The sequence below is a fragment of the Crinia signifera genome, chromosome 7, assembly GCF_055691185.1.
Source record: "Crinia signifera chromosome 7, ASM5569118v1, whole genome shotgun sequence".
In the NCBI taxonomy this organism is placed as follows: Eukaryota; Metazoa; Chordata; class Amphibia; order Anura; family Myobatrachidae; genus Crinia; species Crinia signifera.
The window spans coordinates 7,206,617-7,233,096 of NC_139223.1; the positions used below are offsets into that span (position 1 = coordinate 7,206,617).

General features: G+C 48.3%; 1 protein-coding gene across 1 annotated transcript; it reads right to left on the bottom strand.

Annotated features, from left to right (window-relative positions):
• Positions 1-4: 4 nt before the first annotated feature.
• On the bottom strand, positions 5-26,131 carry LOC146019728 (uncharacterized). The gene is made up of 9 exons (XM_083152241.1): positions 26,064-26,131; positions 21,952-22,020; positions 18,350-18,412; positions 14,160-14,442; positions 9,967-10,158; positions 8,986-9,020; positions 5,079-5,108; positions 1,987-2,031; positions 5-1,676 (listed from the first exon to the last, which is right to left on the bottom strand). The coding sequence occupies exons 2-9, from the start codon at positions 21,991-21,993 to the stop codon at positions 1,662-1,664; spliced, it is 705 nt and encodes a 234-aa protein (XP_083008367.1). The 5' UTR covers positions 21,994-22,020; positions 26,064-26,131; the 3' UTR covers positions 5-1,661.
• Between the last annotated feature and the right edge of the window lie 349 nt (positions 26,132-26,480).

Consider the following 26,480-nt stretch of genomic DNA (forward strand, 5'->3'; position numbering starts at 1 on the left):
CAGGTATTTTTATAACAGTTGTTTTTCATTCAACACAGCGAATATGCCAGCACACAATAACAGAAAACATTAGCACATACAGTAAATGGTCATTGGCAATGAATAGTTTGTACCAGAACAACGAAAATAAATGGAGAAGAAAAGGAGTCGTTCAACCCAGACTCTTGCATTGCAGAAAAACAAACATATTGGATAAAACGTAATTAAGGGGAGCAGATGTGCACCGAAGGAAACATGACAGTTAGTAATAACTACACCTGTGCACCAGCTAGGTGGTCTGGATAATATGCCAGTTAGTAATGACTACAGCTGTGCTCCAGCAAGGTGTTCTGGGAATGTAATACATAATGACTGCACCTGTGCATCAGCTAGGTGGTCTGGATAATGTGCCAGTTAGTAATGACTGCCCCTGTACACCAGCAAGGTGGTCTGGGGAAATTGATAGTAATGACTACACCTGTGCACCAGCTAGGAGGTCTGGATAATGTGTCAGTTCGTGATGATTGCACCTGTGTACCAGCTAGCTGGTCTGGAAAACATGGACTGTTGGTAGATCTCAAGGACCGGTTTGGCCACCCCTGCAATAAAACTTCCCCATGTTTCAAGAACAGACTGCACTCTGTCCTCTTTGTGTAGAGAGGCTGCAAGTCAGCTCATATAAATAAGGTAAAACATTGTTTCCTTAAATGAGGATGCTGTTGGTGGGCTGGTATGAATACAGTTCTGTAAAATACACTTTTTGCAGCTGCAGAAACAGTTGAAGTTTCCTTTACCTTTCTGGGCAGCAGGTGCTGGAACTCCTAAAACAGCCCATTGCGGTGTAGGGAGACGATAGATAAAAAGATGTGCCATTGCAAAGGTTTAATTTAAGAGTTTCCTACTAAGTGGCAGTCCCACAACCAATGGTAAAATGAGACATCAGAACAGGAATATTAGGGACAAGAGAATTGAGGGCTCATGCTGATTGAAAACAGAAGACTTCCCAGTAGAGAGCAAATGGACAGAGGACTTCCCAGTAGAGAGCGATCGGACAGAGGACTTCCCACTTATCAGACAGAAGACTTCCTAGTAGAGAGCAACTGGACAGAGGACTTCTCATTTTATGTAATTGTCAAAGTGCATGAAGTACTAGCTTGTGCAAACTACTTTACATAATAAATGAACATAAAATACAATATCGGGCTAATTCCGATTTGGGAGTGAAGCAAATTCTCTTTGCCAGTATCCCAATCATTTTAGTTTCTAGTGGACTTACAGCAGGCACTACTGTGTGTAGGGGGAAGGCGGTGCGGGAAGGTGGCGGTGGCACTCCAGAAGAGTAGAGATCAGAAGGTGGAGAAATCTCACAGGGCCCTCACCCAAATCTTGTTATGGTGCCATTGATGCATGGTACTACCGCTGAGTAAAACTAATGCTGATTGGACAGGGACAAATTTACATCAAAACAATCTTCAGCTTATATCCAGATAACATGGAGAACATTCTTAAAGTAGTTCTGATCCAAATGTGGCAAATCTCAGATCCCAGACATGTTTCTGTGTATCATCCTCTCGGGAAGGGGGATTATTAACAATGTTCAACAATAATGACCGATACACAGGCACCTGGACGTCTTGTGTCAGGAGCCTCCGGGTCCCAATCTGCTCTCAGGGGTGATGGCTTTACACAGGCAATGGCTGAAAGTACAGAGACCACACTTACATGATTAGCATTGTGTAAGGGTCACCAACGTAGGCCACGATAAGACAAATGTATATAAAAATATATAACAACATAACAAGAGAAAAAAGTATAAACCAAAAGCACTGGACATGTTGTTCCAGTAACATACGTTTCATGAAATGACCCATCGGATCCAGCTGGCCGTGTGTCTATCTATAGCTACAATGATTCGGAGGGTTGAGCTAGAGCTCACTGACAATGTCCAGGTCAACAGTCAACAGGTGGAAACCAAAAAGTCAACAGTCCAGTAATAATGAGACTTACCTTATACGGCACACCCCTGCTCTCTGTCCGGCAGCAGCCCATCACCTAGGTAACAACAAGATATGGACATATTTACCACCAACGTCTTTCCTTCACCCATCACAAATCTCTAACATATGTGTAACTACAATGAAGTGATATTGGAACATTCTCACGTAATAATAATAAAAATAATAATAATAAATATATACAAGACCAAAATACATTCTAAGAACAAGATTGATATTAACAATATAATCCAATTATGTAACGGAATTAACAAACGATTTAGGGCTGATCAATTATATAAAAGGCATTAGCTCCAAAGCCCTTTCAACAGATTTAAATGTATTGTTTTTTTTTTTGTTTTTATGAGAACTGTAGGGTCTTTCTCTGTGTGGGTGTATGTGTATATCTGTTATCCTAACTGGCCCTGTTTCCTCTAAACCAGCCAATTGTTTGTCCAGTTATAATCTGCCACACTGCAGATCACAGGGGCAGATTGCCAGTCACTGGTTGGTAAATTCAGAAATTTCCCTGTGTGATAGTACTTGTCCACAGGTGAAGGGGAGGAGCCACCTGATTGAGCTTACACTGATTGGTGTGGGTGGTACTAATGCTGCTATATTAATGGATTGTGTGTGTTCACTTGCTTTATCCCTGACGACGGGAGGTTACTCCCGAAACATGTAGGATGCACTAAAGAGTTTTTTTTTTCACCTACTTCTACAAAAGCCTCAAGAGTGCCGCTTATTCTACAAATCTACATTGAATCACCGATTCTAAGAGGGCATCAGAGCAGTACCACTATCCCTGCAGAGGAACCGAGTGCCGGATTCACAGAATATATATATATATATATTTCCGAGTACAGCGCACGCAGCCCTCCTCATCAGCTGCCGGGGTGCTCGTCCTGGTAAATGTATATATGTCTCGAATGGACTGCACACCCGGTCCTTGTCTCAGTGTAAAAAAGACGCCGACCACACAAGGTCTTTAGCTGAAGACGTCTTTTTTACACTGAGACAAGGACCGGGTGTGCAGTCCATTCGAGACATATATATATATATATATATATATATATATGGATTTAGGTAGTGAGACCCCCGCCGGGTAGATCACTGCACGGCACTCCAGGAATTTGTGCAAAAAAAGCAAATTTATTTGTGCAACAGTTTTGGGGCAAGCAGTGTATGCGTTCAGGTGCCAGGTCCGGGCCGGAAGTTGTGGGTGACGGTCTGCTGCTTGCCCCCAAACTGTTGCACAAATAAATTAGCTTTTTTTGCACAAATGCCTGGAGTGCCGTGCAGTGATCTACCCGGCGGGGGTCTCACTACGTAAACCAATAACTGCATTATTGCCAAAGGCACCCAGAGTGCCAGGTTGCGGACTGTACATACTGGATATAAGAGGTAATTGAAGACCGCACACAGTTTCCTCCGGTGGTAAATACTTGTATTTGTGGTGCACAGCCGTCTCAACTGCACACAGCAGTCTTCCTCAGGGGCCCCTGAATGTGAATATATATATATATATTCCACCTGAGGCAGCCCACCTTTGCCCGGTGTTTGAGCTGCGGGCATTCTGTGATGGGCACTGTGATATTATTGTGGGCATTGTGTTACAGACACTGTGCTTATAGTGTGGGAATTGTGTGACGGGCACTGTGCTATGACTGTGGGTGTTGTGTGTAAGGGGCATGGTGCCACTGCTGTGGCAATTGTGTGATGGTATGGTGCTAACACTGTGGGCATTGTGCCACAGGCATGGTGCTGCTGCTGTGGCAATTGTGTGATGGTATGGTGCTAACACTGTGGGCATTGTGTCACAGGCATGGTGCTGCTGCTGCTGCTGTGGGACATTGTGTGTAAGGGGCATGCATGAAACTACTGCTGTGGGCATTGTGTTACAGGCACTGGGCTACTGCTGTGGGCATTGTGTAAGAGGCACTGGGCTACTGCTGTGGGTATTGTGTTACAGGCACTGGGCTACTGCTGTGGGCATTGTGTTACAGGCACTGGGCTACTGCTGTGGGCATTGTGTTACAGGCACTGGGCTACTGCTGTGGGCATTGTGTTACAGGCACTGGGCTACTGCTGTGGGCATTGTGTTACAGGCACTGGGCTACTGCTGTGGGCATTGTGTTACAGGCACTGGGCTACTGCTGTGGGCATTGTGTTACAGGCACTGGGCTACTGCTGTGGGCATTGTGTTACAGGCACTGGGCTACTGCTGTGGGCATTGTGTTACAGGCACTGGGCTACTGCTGTGGGCATTGTGTTACAGGCACTAGGCTACTGCTGTGGGCATTGTGTTACAGGTACTGGGCTACTGCTGTGGGCATTGTGTACGAGGCACTGTGCTACTGCTGTGGGCATTGTGTTACAGGCACTGGGCTACTGCTGTGGGCATTGTGTTACAGGCACTGGGCTACTGCTGTGGGCATTGTGTATGAGGCATGATACTACTGCTGCATTCTACTACTACTGCTACTACTCTAGGCATTACATGTGATGGGCACTGTGGTGGGCATTTATGTCTAAGGGGCATTTATGTGTTGGTGGGCATATCTGTTTAAAAGGTGTTACAAATGTGGTGGGCATTTTGTGTATAAGAACATTTTGTGTATAAGCGGCGCTACTACTATGGTGGGCATTGTGTGTAAGGGGCACTGTGTGGTGTAATTTGAAGTAGAGATACTACTGTGTGGCCACACCCCTTCTAGTGAGACCACACCCCTATGGCGTACTTTGTTCTTTTCACTGATGTGTGTGGTAGGTTATGAATGTATAGTTTGTTATAGCTTGTGGGGCCTACCCTGTCGGGGAAGGGGGGTGGAGGGGGGGGGGGGAGTTTACTCGGCAGTGGAATTGCGTTCCACCGCCTCTCCTCTTTAAGCACTGTATATACATATATTATTGGCAATGTGTTAGTGTTTCATGAGTCTCAGAGATAAATATGACTGATAGACAAACTAAAGTCTGAAATATGTGAAAAAGGTTCGGAAACCATCTTATAGACCGGACCATACAGAGACAGACGAGATGACAGGTATGTGAGGGTTCTCAGTACATATTCCACATACTGTACATACATATAGATAATAATCTCACATTTAGGGTGACCCAGTTCATCAGAGATTCCTGAAAAGCAGAAATAAAAACAGTTATAAGTCTCCAGAGCGCAAATATACAATGTGATTATACTGTAGCTTAATGGTCCCAGTGTCTGACTGAGACGTGAAAAAATGTAATGTCTAATTATGGTCTCATTATAGAAATTGGTTCCTAGAAATATAAGACTTTATTGTGGTATCTAAATATTATACTAATACTAATACTTTTTCTATGACAGCGGTTCTCAAACTGTAGGTCCTGACCCTTGAGTGGGTCCCGGCCTTCTCAGCGTGGGGTCACAACTCCATGTTACTGACCATCAGGCTGAGAACTTTTATAATCTCAGTCAGGGATTCAAGGAGTCTGTAAAACTGTTTAATTGTCTGTTATGTCAGACTCCTCCCATCATTGTCTGCCTCCACAATGCTGCCACATACCCTCCAACTGTACCGAATTTGCCGGTACAGTACCGTTTTTTAGCGGTCTGTACCGGCAAATAAAGGCCGCACCGAATGAACCGATTTTTCAGTCAGGGAGCATCTTCTGAATGTCCCACTTATATGTTGCTTTTCTTATAAGACTGTTGAATTTATCTACAGATAAAATGCAGACAAATATAGCATAAGATGTTAACAGGCGTCCCTGGGTGCTGGTCATCAGCGCTGAGTCCCTCGAGATCCTCCTATGACTTGTGGACACATAGGAGGATTTCGAGGGACTCAGCTCTGACGACCAGCACCCAGGGACGCCTGTTAACATCTTATGCTATATTTGTCTGCATTTTACCTGTAGACAAATGGTCATGGTGAGAGTCCTTTGATCTTTTCCGCCGGTGTCACTTTGTTTTAACTTGTTCTTATTAAGACGTACTGCACCATAAATTGTTTCTCTTATCCTTCAATTAACATAAGTGCAACTCTTGAATGCTAACACTTTGAATATTACTCTTTCTCCTTGCATATGCAATGTCTGTTTTGAAAATGCCCAGCTGTACCTCTAATGACCTCACCTCTCCTGCTCTTCCATTGATAGTAGGTGTCCCCCAACATTTTATTCTTGGCTCTCTTCTTGTCTTTCTCTATACGTTCTCTCTGGGTGAGCTTATGTGCTCACTCGACTTCCACTATCACCTCTATGCTGATAATACTGAAATCTACCTCTCCTCTCCTGATCTCTCTCCCTCTATCCTCACTCATATCTCCAACTGTCTCTCTGATGTCTACTCTTGGATGACCCAGCGCTTTTTTAGACTTAAAATATCAAAGACTAAGCTGACCCCTTCCCACCCTCCTGCATAAAACCTGACAATCTCTCAACCTAACCTGTTTAAGCTCACTTCTTACCCTTCTGTGTCACCCCAGTCTGTCTAACCCTCCCCTTTAGGATGTAAGCTCTCACGAGCAGGGCCCTCTCTCCTCATGTGCCTTTCTTAGAATATATAAACCTCTGCCACCCTGATGATTGCTGCAGTGTCCTGTCCCCTGGTGCAACTATCCATATTAACCATGTACTTGTCCGAAACTGTCTTGTACTGTAATTTGTTATGTGTTTTTGATTATAACTATGTTTTGTAAAGCGCTGCGGAATCTGTGTGCGCTATATAAGAAACTGTTAATAAATAAATAAATAATAAATCCTTTTGAGTGTATATCCACTTCATTGGGCAAATAAGAGGAGGAGGATCCATTGGTGGAACATATATTCCCCTCAATCAAGCGTTGTTGTCTACAATCAGAGTAGACATATACATTTGGTACGAGTTGAAAATCACTTTGTCCTATATTTACTTATAGAAGTGTAACAATATCGCACTATTCTGCTCTTTCTCTTTTTTGGGGTCATTCCACCTATTTGAGAGAAAAACCATCGGCCACACATCAGACCAACTTTCCTCCAACCATCCAACTAGTTGGTTGGTTGGACTGAAATTCTGGTACTGTATGGGGTTAAATGCCAATAAGCAATTTGCTCACAAACTCAGGAGAATGGATAAAAACTTTCAGTGAAATTGTTTAAATCAAATAGGTCCAACTACAGTACATTGTCTGAGGGACGGTTGTTGTCCATTTTCAGATTTGGGAAACAAATGACTTAATTACAAATTACATTTGCTCCCATCCAGTACCAGGTTTTTATTCCATCCAACCAAGTAGTTGGATGGTTGGAGGAAAGTTGGTCTGATGTGTGGCCAGTATAAGCGATCTTGGAACTATCAGACTGCTGAGTAATATTCCGCTAATTGAGAACAAGGTGTGTATAATTAAATTAGCTGTATGGTATAAAAGGAGAGACGGAGAAAGGGAAAGCCACACCCTGTGACAAAGTCTTCACTGACGAAACACGCTGGGAGTGACCTGGTTGACGAGAGGACGTGTGTTGTCATCCGCGGGTCCGGGGTCCGGAGAGCTATCAGCTGAAGCTAGACGCTGCCGCTAGATGCTTATCACAATGCCTGTGTTCTAGGGAGTGGAATACAGGAACATTGAGAGGAATTGGTTTAAACTTATATGATTGTAAGCTTGCCAGCAGGGCCCTCCTACCTTTTGACTGTCTGTAAATACCCAATTTGTTGTATGACTGTCTCCTTTGTAAAGTGCAACGGAATATGCTGCGCTATATATGAAACAGTTAATAAATAAATAATAAATATGTAAGTTTTGGACGATTTTATAGTAAAGATACTGAAGTTTGTGCCGTTCTTATCTTTTTCCATATTATGTCTGATTACTGACCCGTGGTGGGTCCGTGGAAGTGGCTGCATTAAGACTTTCTGAGTGAGGAAGAAGCGACTCTCCATTAACTCTGTAAGAATCTGTGGGCACGGAACTTAAACTTTTATACGAATTCCGTTGGCATTGCGGGTGTAAGTGGCTGTAAACCTAATCTGAACCCAATCAATATCCTCTACCCCCTCTATGTTCTGTAACTTTGCCATAGGTTGCATCCCTGACCCACTTTGTGTAGTGGCCCGACCACTTTTTGTGCCCCAGGTGGGGTTGGGATTGGAGGTCTAAGTGGCTTTGTGTAGCGGCTGGATCCCCCGGGGTGCTAGGGGTGTCTCACCCATACAGTATTTTGTTTCAGACTGTAAGTCATATGTGTACCAAGTTTGCTGTAAATTGCTCCAGGCATTCCAGAGTTATGCCGGAACATACATACATACATACATTCATACATACATACATACAGTACGTACTGTATATACGTCCACGTATAGGAGCACTTACCCCTCCTGTAGTAGAAGCAGTAAATGACCTGCACACAGCTTTAGTGAACCCAGGGACGTTAGGGAAGAGTCTGTATTATGCTGTGATTACCTGTCTGCTGCTGGCTGGAACTACGCTTGCCTGTGTACTGTGTACTGACCTGGTATACTGTCTGCTGCTACCGGAAATAAAGACCAAATGGCTTCATGCCTTGATGACTTGACTGTTATGGAATAAATACATTATTTTGCACATTTACAGTGCTGGTGAGTGCCTGCTTTCCTTGAATCTCTATATTTGGGACTGACAATCCTCTATAGTGGAGCACTGCCCTGTTGTATATAATGTACCAGATAATTACAGCAATGCACTGTAGGGAATACACCATAGTCCTGTGCAGGATAATGTAACATAAGTATAATGTATCATTCAAGAGCTCAGTCCTTAGAAGAGGAAGTAGGACCCCAGGTAACGTATCCAACCAGTGTTTTCCCAATAGGGACTATTAGTATTGATGTAGGCTGCATGATATTATTAAATATATGCAAGATCCAGAACAGAATGAAATGCGTGAGTCACCACAGCGGCCAGGAAATGTGGAAGGAAGCCTTAGTTAGTACATGCTGGGTGATAGTTATTTTTATTATTTAAACTAAGGTTAAACTGAGACACTAGATCTATTATGATCAGGTTCTTACCATGTAGCTGCAGAAATTCACCGGTCCATATGTCCCTGTCAAGAAGAAATACAGTATGGGTGGCAGAATATTAGCTCTTCTGCAGGTGTAGGCGGGTTTGTTGGGCTGACACTCCCAAGTCTGGGGCAGAGAGGGGTTACCTGCCCTCAACTCTAAACAACCAATATGACCCAAATGTATAAGCTCTTACAGTCCCATAATATAATTATCCGTTCTCTAAAATGCCCACTCTCATAATGACATTATATCCAGTAGCATTCCTATTTATCAAATACTTTGGCTTTTTATTTATTCCTTTAGACATTCAACTAGATCATCCATCAATAAATAGTCATTCAGTTGATCTCATCCTTCCTGGCCTTTCAGTCTATCAGCAGAGCCACCATATTAATCATCTGTATTGTCATCATCATTATCACCACCAGCACCAATAGCATCACCACCACCAATAGCATCATCATCATTACCACTATCATCATCATCATCATCATCATCATCATCATCACCACCACCACCATGGTCATCACTCTCACCATCACCACCATCATCACCACCAACACAACCATCAGCACCAAAATAATCATCATTATCACCACCAGCACCAATATCATCATCATCATCATCATCACCACCACCATGATCATCATCACCACCACCACCACCACTATCATCCGCATCATCATCATTATCACTACCACCATGATCACCACTCTCATCATCACCACTACCACCATGATCATCACTCTCATCACCGCCACCATCATAATCACCACCACAATCATCATCATTATCACCACTATCATCTTCGTCACCACCACCATCAGTACCACAATCATCAGCACCATGATGACCATATCACCACCTCCATCATCATTATCATCATCACCACAATCATCAGAACCATGATGACCATATCACCACCACTATCATCATTTCTATCACCACCTTGCTGATTGATGATGTTTACATTAGACCAGGTACCTGTAGCTAGGAGATCTTTAATCCGCTCCAGCTTCTGATTGACCATATGTGGCTGTGCCTTCTCACTCCTAGTGACGAGTATCAGATCCAGGGAACATTCCGTAATGTCAGGCTGCTCTTGCAGGATGCGATGCTTCTCCTCAAAGTCACTTTTATCGAGATCATCTATCACCACGATGACATTCCCCTTACCTGTAGAGTCAAAGTATTAACCAGAGCACAACAGTCAGTCTGTGATTGGCTTGATGAGCCAATCACAGATAACAACACAATAGCTCTTGCCCTTTGCTACTTTTTGAATTGTCAAGTGGCCGTGGCAGGGTAGATCATCGGTAGAGATTGAGCTTGTGAAGACTGAAGAAGGCAGATGTCAGACAGAAAAAAAGAAGCTTTGTAGATAGGACACTTCCAGTCCATCACTTTCCCACAAAATTCTAATTGCAATCTGTTGGCAATTGCTCATGTGCACTAACATCGGCCATTGCATACAAATCTAAACTAGGCCCTACGAGGTCTGTGTACTAAGCCTTGCAGAGAGAGAATGGGTGAAGGGATAATGTACCGGCCAATCTGCTAGTTCCAAATTCAATAGTCTGAGGAGCTGCTCTACAAGTGATGAATTCTATAGCGGCAAAAATAAGTATTGAACAGAACAACATTTTTCTCAGTAAATACATATGTAATGGGGCTATTTTTATGGATTTTCACCGAATGTCAGCAACAACCCGAGAAATCCACACATGCAAAGAAATCAAACCACAGACATGAAGATATGTGTAATAATATAAAATGACACATGGAAAAAGTATTGTAAATCTTAATTGTAAAATCCAAATGTCATAGGGTGTGATTTTTTAGTCACAAGGATGGGCCGGGCTGCTCTCATCTTTGCTGGCAGATGGGGACGGGAACGCGCAAGCATTGCCGAGAATGCCCAAGAATCTTGACGTGCGCGCACCCCATTCTGCCGGACGGCACCGGAGAGTGCATGGTGGTAGTCGCAATGGGAGCCACTCTGAGAGCGGACCCATCTGTATATGAAAATCACATGTGAATTATCACGAGAATTCAGACCGGGAAGTGTGTGATTTTTAGACCAATTTTTAGACAGAGTTTCCTTATGTAAGTTGTTGGCATCCAAATGTCTCCTGATTCATGCATCACACAACCTGTATAAACCCCTGCCCTCCATTTTTGTCCTCAGAAAGGCAGTGAGGTGTTTTGGAAGGAGCTGGAGAGTTTGCTGTCTGAGGTTAGTTGTGGTTTATGATGTCTGGTAGGACAGATGGATGGAAGAAGTGGAGGGTGGCAGAGGAAGAGAAGGGTTCAGAAGTACTGGAGGAGGCAGATATTGCATCTGATGGGAGCACTGTGGAGATGAAGGAGCAGGGAAACAGTGACCCTGAGATGCTGGAGGTGGAGAGTGAAGGAGGGGATTTGGCCCCTGGGAAAACTCTGAGTGGCAGAAATGTCAGATTCTCGTATGAAGAGAACTGCGCCTTAGTGCGCAGTATGGTGTGAGATTACCCCATGCTTGATGCTCTCTGCCACCGTATTTCCACAGCCAGGAGAAGGGCCTTGTGGGCTACTGTTGCAGAGGCAGTAAATGCAGTCAGCCCATTTTGTTGCTATTGAAAAAATTAAAAAATACGTTTTAATGACATTAAATAGGTGACCAAATCAAAAATGGGCGAGGAAAGAAAGGAGAAGCACAAGACAGGAAGTGTCCGGGCCAAAAGTAGTGCATTTCCTGAGCTATGAGGAGGAGCTGCGGCGCGTGTTTGCCCCTCAAGTGCTGCTGGGAGAACACATTCAGGATACAGGCACTCCTGCATCCCCCATTCGGCCTGGTAAGTAATCATGTGTGTCCCCTGGTAAGTAATCATATGTGTCCCCTTTTACTGTATGTGAGCGGCAAATAATTTATAGACATTTTTTGTTTCCTTGGCGAAAAACTTTTTTTTTTTTTATATTTTAGTTGTGTGAAACCATTGTTTAGTAACTGAATATCCAAATATGTTCTGGCAACAAACACACATTTGTAGGGTAGAACCTCAATACATAATAGTTGCTTCAGGGTAAATTGAACAGAGGAGGAGGACCGTGTGCACAAACTGAAACACCACAGTCATTATTACTGTTTTTGCTTATATGTTTTAAATGCTATATATATTATTATGCATAAATTCACATAACAGGGCCCGGCCGCCCCGATTGCCAAGTCCCTCCCTGTGATGTGCGAAGCCAGGAGCGTGTCGGCAATGTGTGATGTCACCCAGCTGCCGCGGCTGTCCCCTCGAGCGGTTCCGACACTTGCTTTGTCCGGGCCACTCCCAAAGGCAAGTTGGCTCCCTTCAAATGGTTGCCTCCCCCACCGCTTCTAAAACAGCGATCATTGAACAGCAATTTCTGCACTTATGTTGGGATCTTTGAATCAGGCCCCGTATTGTCCCAGTATTTTATGGTCTTGTCCAAATGTCGGGCAGCCAGCTTTAAATGAGCAACATGCTTCTTCTTCAGCAATGGAGTCTTGGTGAGTGTGCACACAGGCCTGGTAGGTGGGTGCATTGCATTGTTTGTACCTGATAATTCCGGGGTCTTTCTGAAGCTCTCCACAAATGGATGCTCTTCTCTGAGGACGCAGAATGCAGGTGGGGAAACGCGTTAGGGCGATATACAGCCACCTGGGAGCTGAACTGCATTATAGACACCAGACCTGAGACTCAGCACACATCCATTGGGATCTGTGGACTCTGGAGACAGCTGACACTCTGGTCACAGGCACCAGCAGCTGGGAGAACATGGACAGCTGATCCCCATAAAGGTCCGTGTGATTTTAGCAGGTACCTGCAATTGTCTCGCCAGACTCAGAACTTTATTCTTTCAATATCTCAATGTCTAACAATACCCTCCTAACCAGTGGCGTAACTAATAATTCTGTGCCCCCCTGCCAAAAATGCAATGGGGCGCCCCCCCCCCCGGGTAAAAAAACACCCTCCCTACCCCCCATCCTTCCCCCCGCCAACCCCCGTGCGGCCGTTACCTCATAAATATTTCTTCAATGAGAGTGTGCACTCCCGTGCCCTGGTGAGTCAGCCGCGGCAGTGAGTTGTGCAAGCGGAGGGAAGCCGGGGTGCGGCGGAGGGGAGCAGGGGTGCGCCGGGTCCATGCTACTGCTGATAATGAAAGTGACACTTGGAAAATGGCTACCCCATACTGCAGACGAAAAACTGTCTGCAGTATGGGGGGCAGCCATTTTCTATGTGTCACTTTTTATATTAGCGCTGCAGCAGTAGCCGGGAGAGCTGGGACCCGGTGCAGACAAAACCGCCGGCGGCAGAAGGGAGTGAGTAATAATAGTCCCGCAGCCCCCCCCCCGGCGCCCACACCCTCTCAGCGCCTCCCCGCCACCGCGGGGGCTGCGGAACTATAGTTACGCCACTGCTCCTAACAAGAATATCTGTCTGTGAATAAGCTGCTTACAGTATATCTGGACTGCAGCACTATTTTACCTAATATCTAGTGATGGGGCATATTTTTCCAAAGGGGGGCACGTCACGTATTAGGCCCTGCCCCTTTTCCACCAGCGAATCTCGGCACTGCTTTGCCCTGCTGCTGCTGGCTAGGTAGTGGTAGAGTGTGGAGGCCTGGCCAGTATGTGCGCTGTGTGGGGGACCTTGGATGTGCGCTACGTCTGACACTGCCATCCATTTTAATAAAAGTCAGTCAGGGCGGATACCGTCATGCAGCTCCTGAACCTTTGCCTGTCCCTGGCCTGGGACTTTGCGCCAAGAGAGAGTCTTCTGCAGCAAGCGGGCGGAATGGTTGAGACATTACACAGCGTGGAGGAAACGGCGGGTCACAGGGAGTATGCGGCGCAGGGAGGAAGCCTATCACATGCTTATTTAGAGAAGCAGAGTGGGGCTGCAGGAGGATCAATAAACTTCCCCAAAAACATGTTCCTATGGAGCCCAGTGATACAGATTTCCTCCCCTGAATCTATGTAACACATTACAGGAAGGACCCATGTACCAGAGTATAACAACATACGACTATTGCACGTATTACTGGGAACCACTAGACTGACTGGCAATGAGATTAATAATGTATTGCTATTGTACAGCAGTGCTACATATGCTGGTGCTATATAACTGTGTGTTAATAAATAAGGTCCCGGGCGACCCCACCTTTACCTTTACTGTCAGACAGATGCCTTAGATGCATGTCGTACATAGAGTCCGTCACGTTTGTGATATTGACCCGCCCTCGGTTCTTGGTGTGATACAGGACGGCAAAGTCGCAGCCATGGGTGGCTTGTATGAACTGATGGTCACTGTTAGAGATATAGACGGCCCTTGTCTCTTCCACCAGACCTTTAAACATGGAGGAATTAAGGCCCTGGGTGATCCATTCATAGTCTCTGGCATCAGAGCGAGAGAAGATCCCGATAACCCGTTTACTTGACTGGCAACATAGCTGTATCGGATGGAACAGAAAAACAATATGTAATATGAGGCGGTGAGGCAGGGAGGTAGGGGAGGCCAAGGCCGGCAACAGAAATCTCTGGGACTGGTACACTGATACCTCTGCCCCCCCCCCAACCAGATCCCCTTGAGCGCAGAAAATGTTTAGTACAGTATACTGCATATTAAATGTGTTTTTTTTTGTTACAAAAGAAATGGAATTCATCATCACCCGGAGGGTGACGGCGGCGGTGTAGCAGTAGCGATGAAGATGGCAGCAGTGTGGTGAGTAAGTGAGGAGGGTGACGGCGGCGGTTGTAGCAGTAGCGATGAAGATGGCAGCAGTGTGGTGAGTAAGTGAGGAGGGTGACGGCGGCGGTTGTAGCAGTAGCGATGATGATGGCAGCAGTGTGGTGAGTAAGTGAGGAGGGTGACGGCGGCGGTGTAGCAGCAGCGATGAAGATGGCAGCAGTGTGGTGAGTAAGTGAGGAGGGTGACGGCGGCGGTTGTAGCAGTAGCGATGATGATGGCAGCAGTGTGGTGAGTGAGTGAGGGGGTGACGGTGGCGGTTGTAGCAGTAGCGATGAAGATGGCAGCAGTGTGGTGAGTAAGTGAGGAGGGTGACGGCGGCGGTTGTAGCAGTAGCGATGAAGATGGCAGCAGTGTGGTGAGTGAGTGAGGGGGGTGACGGTGGCGGTTGTAGCAGTAGCGATGAAGATGGCAGCAGTGTGGTGAGTAAGTGAGGAGGGTGACGGCGGCGGTTGTAGCAGTAGCGATGATGATGGCAGCAGTGTGGTGAGTGAGTGAGGGGGGTGACGGCGGCGGTTGTAGCAGTAGCGATGAAGATGGCAGCAGTGTGGTGAGTAAGTGAGGAGGGTGACGGCGGCGGTTGTAGCAGTAGCGATGATGATGGCAGCAGTGTGGTGAGTGAGTGAGGGGGGTGACGGCGGCGGTTGTAGCAGTAGCGATGAAGATGGCAGCAGTGTGGTGAGTGAGTGAGGGGGGTGACGGCGGCGGTTGTAGCAGTAGCGATGATGATGGCAGCAGTGTGGTGAGTGAGTGAGGGGGGTGACGGTGGCGGTTGTAGCAGTAGCGATGAAGATGGCAGCAGTGTGGTGAGTAAGTGAGGAGGGTGACGGCAGCGGTTGTAGCAGTAGCGATGAAGATGGCAGCAGTGTGTTGAGTGAGTGAGGGGGTGACGGTGGCGGTTGTAGCAGTAGCGATGAAAAGGGCAGCAGTGTGGTGAGTGAGGGGGTGACGGTGGCGGTTGTAGCAGTAGCGATGATGATAGCAGCAGCATGGTAAGTGAGGGGGTGACGGCGGCGGTGTAGCAGTAGCGATGAAGATGGCAGCAGTGTGGTGAGTGAGTGAGGGGGGTGACGGCGGCGGTTGTAGCAGTAGCGATGATGATAGCAGCAGCATGGTAAGTGAGGGGGTGACGGCGACGGTTGTAGCAGTAGCGATGAAGAGGGCAGCAGTGTGGTGAGTGAGTGAGGGGGGTGACGGCGGCGGTTGTAGCAGTAGCGATGAAGATGGCAGCAGTGTGGTGAGTGAGTGAGGGGGGTGACGGCGGCGGTTGTAGCAGTAGCGATGAAGATGGCAGCAGTGTGGTGAGTGAGTGAGGGGGGGGTGACGGTGGCGGTTGTAGCATTAGCGATGATGATGGCAGCAGTGTGATGAGTGAGTGAGGGGGGGTGATGGCGGTGGTTGTAGCAGTAGCGATGAAGATGTCAGCAGTGTGGTGAGTAAGTGAGGGGGTGACGGTGGCGGTTGTAGCAGTAGCGATGAAGAGGGCAGCAGTGTGGTGAGTGAGGGGGTGACGGCGGCGGTTGTAGCAGCAGCGATGATGATGGCAGCAGTGTGGTGAGTGAGTGAGGGGGTGACGGCGGCGGTTGTAGCAGCAGCGATGATGATGGCAGCAGTGTGGTGAGTGAGGGGGTGACGGCGGCGGTTGTAGCAGCAGCGATGATGATGGCAGCAGTGTGGTGAGTGAGTAAGGGGGGTGAAGGCGGCGGTTGTAGCAGCAGCGATGATGATGGCAGCAGTGTGGTGAGTGAGTGAGGGGGTGACGGCGGTGGTTGTAGCAGTAGCGATGAAGAGGGCAGCAGTGTGGTGAGTTAGTGAGGAGGGTGACGGTGGCGGTTGTAGCAGTAGCGATGATGATGGCAGCAGTGTGGTGAGTAAGTGAGGAGGGTGACGGCGGCGGTTGTAGCAGTAGTGATTAAGATGGCAGCAGTGTGGTGAGTAAGTGAGGAGGGTGACGGCGGTGGTTGTAGCAGTAGCGATGAAGGGGGCAGCAGTGTGGTGAGTGAGTGAGGGGGGTGACGGCGGCGGTTGTAGCAGTAGCGATGAAGATGGCAGCAGTGTGGTGAGTGAGTGAGGAGGGTGATGGCGGCGGTTGTAGCAGCAGCGATGATGATAGCAGCAGTGTGGTGAGTGAGTGAGGAGGGTGATGGCGGCGGTAGCAGTAGCGATGAAGATGACAGCAGTCTGGTGAGTGAGTAAGGGGGGTGACGGCGGCGGTGTAGCAGTAGCGATGAAGATGACAGCAGTCTGGTGAGTGAGTGAGGGGGTGACGTGGCGTTTGTAGCAGTAGCGATGAAGATGACAGCAGTCTGGTGAGTGAGTGAGGGGGTGACATGGCGTTTGTAGCAGCAGCGATAATGATGGCAGCAGCATGGTGAATGAGTGAGGGGGTGACGGCGGCGGTGGTAGCAGTAGCAATGAAGATGGCAGCAGTGTGGTGAGTGACTGAGGGGGTGACGGCGGCGGTTGTAGCAGCAGCGATGATGAGGGCAGCAGCATGGCAAGGGAGTGAGGGGTGGGGTGACTCCCAGCATGCATTACAGATCTGATTGCTGCACATGTGCAGAAGAGGCCCTGTACATGTGTAGACCCACATACCGTGGACGGGATGCAGTTACAATCCCGGCGGTCGGGATCCCGGCGTTCAGAATCCCGACGCCGGAATCCCGACCGCCGAAATGCCTACACATTCTCCCTCCGTGGGTGTCCACGACACCCCTGGAGGGAGAATAAATTAGTGTGCCGAGCATATCGAGGCACCGGGCCCGCTGCGTGGCGAGCGCAGCGAGCCCGCAAGGGGGGGCGATCCATGTCCCCCCCTTGTTGGCATTTCGGCTGTCGGGATTCCGGCGTCGGGATTCTGAGCGCCGGGATCCCGACCGCCGGGATTCAATACTGAATCTCCGTGGACATGCTGATGGGATACAGTCACTAGGTCGACAAGGGGAAGGTCGACATGCATGAAGTTAGTTTGACAGGGACATTAGTTTGACATGGGGAAAGTGGACAGTCAAAAGGTTGACATGGGGTTTTTAACTTGAGCCGACATTTCATGCCCTAACATCCATTAGGGCATAGAGGGAGAAGAAAATAGTGTGCCGAGCACAGTGAGGCACCGAGCCCGAAGCATGGTGAGTGCATTGAGCCATGCGAGGTGCACCTTTTTAGTGTCCATGTCGACTGTGTCGACATTCGGGTACAAAAAAGGTGAAAAATCATATTACAATCTTTTGACTGCTGACCTTGCCTATGTTGATCTAATGCTTGTATCGACCTATCCCCACATCGACCTTCAGACATGTCAACTCTGATGCATGTCGACCTTCCTCTTTTTTGACCCTATGGCCCATACCTCATGATGTGCAGGGTTGATAAAGCAGGCGGGTGAGAGATTCAGTCAGCATAACTGGGTACATAGGGAGGGTCGGGCCCCAAAGGTGACCTGGGCCCCGTAGCAGCCGCACCTACTGTACCTATGCCTATGCCTGGCTCTCTGCAGTAATGTTACACCCGTCCAGCTGGCAGAGACTCATTGCAGTCATTGGCTGCGTCGGTGTTAGAACATTCTACTGACGGATCACTTACTGTAGCATTGTAGGGTTGGTTCTACTTACCTGAGACAGGAGGAATCTGATTACTAGTCCCAGAATAGCGAACGGGCAAAGGACCAATGCGATCTAAGAACACAGAATGAGCACAGATTACTTGTATGTGTGTATTATTATTTATGTATGTGTGTATTATTATTTATGTGTGTGTATTATTATTTATGTGTGTGTGTGTATTATTATTTATGTGTGTGTGTGTGTATTATTATTTATGTGTGTGTATTATTATTTATGTGTGTGTATTATTATTTGTGTGTGTATTATTATTTATGTGTGTGTGTGTGTGTGTGTATTATTATTTATGTGTGTGTATTATTATTTGGTACTCTTTACTTAGAAGGGCGCCCACGATTTTGATCGTGGGCATCGTTAGTAAAAAATCTCGGGCATCTCGGGCATTGAATGCACTAAAAAATCGGGTGCGATCAACCGACGAGATGCCCGAGATTTCCCATAGGGAACAATGTTAAATGTCTCAATTGACCCAATTTTCCTGTTCAATGCCTCAATTGACCCGATTTTTCCATAGGAAACAATGTTAAATGGGCCACAGAGGCCAAATAGGCACCCTGAAGTGTATAATGGCCACCCGAATTGTTAACGCCACCCCACCATCAACGTCAACCCGATGCGTGGCGAGCGCAGCGAGCCCGCGAGGGGCGGCGGTACGCGTCCTACGACCTTTTCATACCCCCACTATCCACGTCGGCGTGGAGTTGAGAATAGAAAGTGTGGCGAGCGCAGCGAGCCACCGAGCCCGAAGCGTGGCGAGCGCAGCGAGCCCCGCGAGGGTACGCGGACAGCTGTGAAGCCCGCGAGGGGACGCGGATACCTGTGAAGGTATCCGCGTCCCCTCGCGGGGCTCGCTGCGCTCGCCACGCTTCGGGCTCGGTGGCTCGCTGCGCTCGCCACACTTTCTATTCTCAACTCCACGCCGACGTGGATAGTGGGGGTATGAAAAGGTCGTAGGACGCGTACCGCCGCCCCTCGCGGGCTCGCTGCGCTCGCCACGCTTCGGGTTGCCGTTGATCGTGGGGTGGCGTTAACAATTCGGGTGGCCATTATTCACTTCAGGGTGCCTATTTGGCCTCTGTGGCCCATTTAACATTGTTTCCTATGGAAAAATTGGGTCAATTGAGGCATTGAACAGGAAAATCGGGTCAATTGAGACATTTAACATTGTTCCCTATGGGAAATCTCGGGCATCTCGTCTGTCGCATCGCACCTGATTTTTTAGTGCATTCAATGCCCGAGATGGCCGAGATGGGCGCCCTTCTAAGTAAAGAGTACCTATTATTTATGTGTGTGTATTATTATTTATGTGTGTGTTTTGTATACTGTATGTGTGTATTGGTTGTATATGTTGTGCAAGTGTCAGTCTGTATTTGTAGTGTCCGTGTATTTAGTGTGTGTATTTTGGGGGTAATTCAGATCTGATCGCACGACTGCGAATTTGCAGCAGTTACGCTGCCGCCCTGCTCCATTACAATGTCGCCTTCCATATTAATGTACTCGCTGTACGATGGATTATGCCTGGGTGCAAATCCGTCTGCACCCGTGAGAATATGTCCTCAGGCTCGCCGTGGAATGATTCTACACTGGGCACCAGTCATCGCTGGCACCGCGTAGCCTGAGGCTTAGGGGGTTATTCAGGTTGATTCGCAAAGCTGTGAATTCGCAGCCTTGCGAGTCCACCAAACCCCGCCCGGCGAACGACCCCCCCCCCCCTGACCGAAAGGTCGCCGTGGGTGCACGCACCATATGCTTGCACATGCGCAGATACCCGCCTGCGTATGCGCAGACGCACAACATCGGTACTGCGTGCCGGCGCCACCCATTCATATGCCAGTGGGAACCTCCCCCATCTTTTCTTTGTTGCCGACCATCGAATAATGGTGAAGGTGCACATATATGTCAGGGTGGTCCACACCACTCGTACATATGCATGTAGAAATGCAGGGAATCGGGCGGGCATCTGACATCCGGTTATGTCAGCTGTCCGCCCCCCGCACCTGCGTCACAGACTATTTGGTGGGAATGCCCATGAACGCTGGGCGCTCACATATGGTAATGTTCCAGGCTGGCACTCCATGTCCCTCTCCACCCCCCACTCGCAAGGCTAGGTGCGTGCACCCAGCGAACAGACTTTCCGCAGAGTTCGCACGCACCGAGCAAATGCACATGCGCAAAACATCGGTCCCCCCTGCAAATTTGTGGCCGAACGGGTCAACCAGAATAAGGGCCTTAGTCTGTGCTGTGATGAAAAACAGGCAAAAGCTGGCACCACACACCCTCCCCTAAGCCAGCTTGGCATGCCTGTTTTCCCTAAAACTCCCAGCGTTTTTCTTGCCACTCCCACATGCCCACTCCCACATGCCCACTCCCTCTCTCCACCGCCACACTTCCACTCCCTCTCTCCACCGCCACACGCCCACTCCCTGTCTCCACCGCCACACTTCCACTCCCTGTCTCCTCCGCCACATGCCCACTCCCTGTCTCCTCCACACAGACACTCCCTGTCTCCTCCGCCACACGTCCCCTCCTTGTCTCCTCAACCAGACGCCCAGTCCCTGTCTCCTCTGCCACATGCCCACTCCGTCTGCTCCGTCACATGCCCACTCCCATACCTCCCAACATGACCCTCTCCGGGAGGGACACAATGCTCTGCTCCTGGACTTTCTTATTAATATATGATTACCAGCACCTGTGTTGAACAGGTAGATTGCTAAGAAAAGTGCTTCAGCACAGGTGATGGCAATTACAATGTAAGAGGGAATGTGCAGGAGCAGAGTATTGTGTCCCTCCTGGAGAGGGTCACGTTGGGAGGTATGCATTCCCTATCTCCTCCGCCACACGTCCCATCCTTGTCTCCTCAAACAGACGCCCACTCCCTGTCTCCTCCACCACACGCCCACTTACTGTCTCTTCCCCCACACACCCAATCCCTGTCTACTCCCACATATGCCTACTCCCTGTCTCCTCCCACACACACACACCCACTCCCTGTCTCCTCCACCACACACCCACCCCGTTTCCTCCCCATACACCCACTCCCTGTCTCCTCCCCACACACACCCACTCCCTGTCTCCTCCCCCACACACCCACTCACCCACTTACTGTCTCTTCCCCCACACACCCAATCCCTGTCTACTCCCACATATGCCTACTCCCTGTTTCCTCCTCCATACGCCCACTCTCTGTCTCCTCCACCACACACCCACTCCGTTTCCTCCCCCATACACCTACTCCCTGTCTCCTAGCCACACACACCCACTCCCTGTCTCCTCCCCACACCAACCCACTCCCTGTCTCCTCCCCCACACACCCACTCCCTGTCTCCTCCCACACAAACACACTCCCTGTCTCCTCCCATACACACACACACACACACACCCTGTCTCCTCCCACACACACACACACACACTCCCTGTCTCCTCCCACACACACCCACTCCCTGTCTCCTCCCACACACACACACTCCCTGTCAATCACCTTGCAAACGGCCAACAAACAGAGCTAGTTGCAGGACGCAGTCTATCGCTGTGTGAATTCGCAGCTGTGCGATCTGGTCTGAATCAGCCCTGTGTGAGTGTGTGACATCTATTACCATGATCCATGCTGCAGTTTCCAGTACATTAACGAGGGACATGCTGTCAATTGTTCTGCAACCTGTGAGCTGTGGGGAGAGCAGGAAGTCACCGTCAGGACATAAATAGGGAGGCGCAGGAACGTCATTGTTACATAGTGATCCGTCTGCGCTAACTCCTACACTCATTTCATTTAGTAACAATGTATCCAGCTGACAGGTTGGGTAAAGGAGGGCGACACGTACAGCGCCATCAGTGAGCGTCAGCCCCACATTGCCGGTGGTAAGACCGTGTCTGCATCTTCCAGACTTCACACGTGCAGAATTGTGATATTAGTAATTCAGTGACTGATGCTGACGGGGGGCAGATTATTACATGTTGTACCATGGGGGAGGGATTTGGGGGAAGAGTACCTGTGCACTAGCACCACTTTCTTGATATATGTCAACAATGTATGTGTGAGTGCCTTAGCACTGGTGAGTGACGTGGAGGTGCTCCCATGAGAGTAGATATTAGTATGCAGTAGAGCAGGGGTGGGGAACCTCCGGCCCGTGGTCCGGATACGGCCCCCTCACCCAGTTTGCCCGGCCCGCCTACATGAATGCCTGCTTACCCTCCAGTTGGAGGTGATGCGCAGGCCGCCCGGCCAATCGATGCGGCCGTGGGAGTTGATGCGCCCGCCAATCCCTGCGAGCGGTAGGGACTCTCGCAATTACCTTTAGATCAGGTAAGGAAGAAGAATAGGAAAAAAGGAAGTCGCTCAATTGTGAGGACTGGTTAAGCCAACCCAGATATATCAATCAGCAGCAGTTACCGTGTATCAAGGGGATATACTACCACAATCCGGAGTCCTCCTTTTTTCCTATTCTTCTTCCTTACCTGATCTAAAGATTTTTCGGTACTTATGTACTAACTGGGCTGCCGATTTTGAAATCGGGTCCATCGCATCGCATCCGACCATATCGCATGCGATGCGATGCGATGGACCCGATTTTTCCATAGGATTCAATGTTAAAATGGACTGAGTCCATTTTAACATGGAATTCAATGGGAAAAGGGGTCCTTTTCATACCCCTACTATCCAAGTGGGCATGGAGTTGGATATAAACCTGTGGCGAGCGTAGCGAGCCCCGCGAGGGGACACAGAATACCGTCCCCTCGCGGGGCTCGCTTCACTCGCCACGCTTCGGGCTCGGTGGCTCGCTACGCTCGCCACAGGTTTATATCCAACTCCATGCCCACTTGGATAGTAGGGGTATGAAAAGGACCCCTTCTCCCATTGAATTCCATGTTAAAATGGACTCAGTCCATTTTAACATTGAATCCTATGGAAAAATCGGGTCATCGCATCGCATGCGATATGGTCGTATGCGATGCGATATCGTATCGCATCTGATTGTATGCCTTAAGTTAAGGCATACAATCAAAAAATCGGCAGCCCAGATACTACATAAGTACCGATTTTTCTTTTTTTCTCTAGTGTTTCTCCACTAGATGGCACCATAGTCATCATTATAAGCTGAAATGATATACCCTTCTTTTGGAGAGAACAGGATACAAAATACTGTTTTTTTCTCATAGAATTCTGTACACACTATTAGCCTACGTATGTACAGTACAGTCTTTATAAAAAGATTTCAATATAGAATATTGGCGGTTCGCCACACATTTATCCTATATGTGATCACTGTCTGAGTGACAGTCCTTGACAATTTAAGATTATTTGATTAGTTTAAATATGTATTATCTGTTGTATGATCAAAGATTTAATGTATTCATAAGTATCATTCGATTTCTATGTTTGTATGTGTCCTGTGTATGTCATATATGTGTTTCTGCAATTATCTAATTATTAAATATGTTTTAAAAATGAATAATTAAACGTTAAGTTTTATAAAGTGTGCCCCCCAAAAAATAGAGTGCTTCTACCTCAGATTATGACACAGGAAAGGTCAACATGGGAAATGGTCGACAGGGTCAAAATGTCGACATGAAAAAAGGTAGACACATGAATATGTCGACGTGAGTTTGTCACATTTTTGTGTCAATGTCAACAACTGTCAACACCCAATTTGCACTTGCAAGGATCCCATTGCTCGTCGTGCTTCTGTGTCAGTTCCGCGCTACACTCGCCAATTATATTCTCCCTCTATACCGACATTGATGGTGAAGCAAGAGCAAATCATGAAAAACTCACGGAACTGAGGTCATTGGTTGGATTCCCACCATGACCCTAACTCTTCGGAGTTTGTATATTAACCCTAGAATGTGGGTGTGTCTGTGTACATGCGGTAGGGAATATATAGAGTCATAGGCGAATCTAAAGGGTGGTCCGGGGGTGCACCGGACCACCCATTAGACTGCCCAGCGCCTGTACCTTTAAGTGGTAAATTAACACTGCTGTTGCCCGGATTTCGTATAATATTTTTGTCCGCAGGAGGACCCGGGAGGGCTGCGCGCATGCCCGACTGCACACAGCTCCTCCCATGGTCCTTTGCGGAGCGTGCGTGCCATGACGTCGGGCGGCGCCATCTCCCGCCCTGGCTTCCTCCTCCTCCGTCCTCGCCGTCCGGCTCCCTCCTCCTGCGTCTGCTGCGTCTGGGCTAGCGTGCACACGTGTGTTTGTGTGGCGCAGCAGCCCAGCGCACATCCATAAGACTGCTCCCAGATCAGCTCCTGCTCCTGGTCTCGTGCTGGTAAGTGCAGCAGTGAGAGTGACAGAGTCACTGCTGCAGACAGTGCTGCCTGGCTGTGATTTATATTCTTGCCCAGCGCCCTGCCCAGTGCCAGCCCAAAGGCTTTTATTTTTTTTTAAAATGGCTGTAATCTTTCCCAGTGCCCTGCCCAGTGCCCTACAGGCCCAGTGCCCTACAGGCCCTGCCCAGGGCCTGTAGGGCTCTGGGCAGGGCACTGGGAAAGATTACAGAATTCTATTAAATAAAAGCCATTGCTGGGCTGGCCAGGCACTGGGCAGGGACCGTGCCCAGCAATGGCTTTTATTTAAAAAAAAAAATGCTGTCATCTTTCTCAGTGCCCTGCCAAGTGCCGTACAGGCCCTGTAGGGCACTGGGCAGGGCAATGAGAAAGATGACAGCGTTTTTTTTTTTTTAAATAAAAGCCATTGCTGGGCACGGCCAGCCCAGCAATGGCTTTTATTTAAAATAATTCTGTAATCTTTCCCTGTGCCCTGCCCAGTGCCCAGCAATGGCTTTTATTTAAAAAAAAAAACGCTGTAATTTCTAAGATTAAGCCACACCCTTCAAATGAGGCCACACCCCTTTTAGGACACGCCCCTTTTTTTTTTTTTTTTTTTTTTTTTTTTGCGCAAAATCAATGCCTCCAATCTAGGACCATCCGTTAGCATATTTCTAGAGTCGCCTATGTATAGAGTGTAAGCACCACTGGGGCACTACTGTGAGTGTTCAAATATTCTCTGTGCTGCGCTGCGGAATATGTGTGCGCTATATAAGAAACTGATCATAAATAATCACTAATAAATAATGTCTACTTATTTCCTGTCGTCCTTTTGCATATCGACCTTCTGGGGTAGACCTATTGACAGTCTATCTAGCACCGGAACCACCCTTATGCAGTAAAAGATAGGGATGGCCATCATTGCCTTTGCCATCGATGGTTGCCATCGATGGCAAAAGGGCAACAGGCCATCGATGGTGCATAAGTATGCAATGGATGACCATCAATGTTTTACATATCGATGGTCATTCATTTGCTTTGAAAGATTGGCCTGTGGGCAATCAAAATACGGGGGCGGGGCTTCTCAGGTGTCGGGGGCGGAGCTATGCTCAGTGTTCCAGCACTTCAGGGAAAAAGCAAAAACGAAACTGTTCGTTTAAGCTTTACATTGATGGTTGGAAACCATCTGCTTCTCCCCCATCGATGTCAAAACTATTCAACATCGGCCATAAACCATCAATGATTTCTAATCATCGATGGTCGATGGCCATCCCTAGTAAAAGATACTCAAACTTTATGTTACATTGCACCCTCTATGTCAGCATAACTTATCGCACCAATGCCCCCTCCGCTGCCACCTCCCAGCCCACCCCAGCGGTCAGAGGGATAGGGCAGTCACTGATGCCATAGGTGTAGGACCCCGTGCCCCTGTACTTACCTGCTGAGAGCTACTGTGCTCGGTGTATATGTGATGGCAGGAGGAAAACAGGACGTCTGATAGGGAAAGTGAAAGTAACAGCAATGAGGAAACATTTCCCAGCTCAGCACGCCCTCCCCCCTGATAACAACGTACAGCTGCTGATGTGCTCGCCCTCACCCCTGATAACACCGTACAGCTGCTGCTGTGCTCGCCCTCTGCTGCTCTGTGGGGACTGATCCCTGCTGCTCTGCTCACCCTCTGCTACTCTGTAGGGACTGATCCCTGCTGCTGTGCTCACCCTCTGCTGCTCTGTAGGGACTGATCCCTGCTGCTGTGCTCACCCTCTGCTGCTCTGTAGGGACTGATCCCTGCTGCTGTGCTCACCCTCTGCTGCTCTGTAGGGACTGACCCCTGCTGCTGTGCTCACCCTCTGCT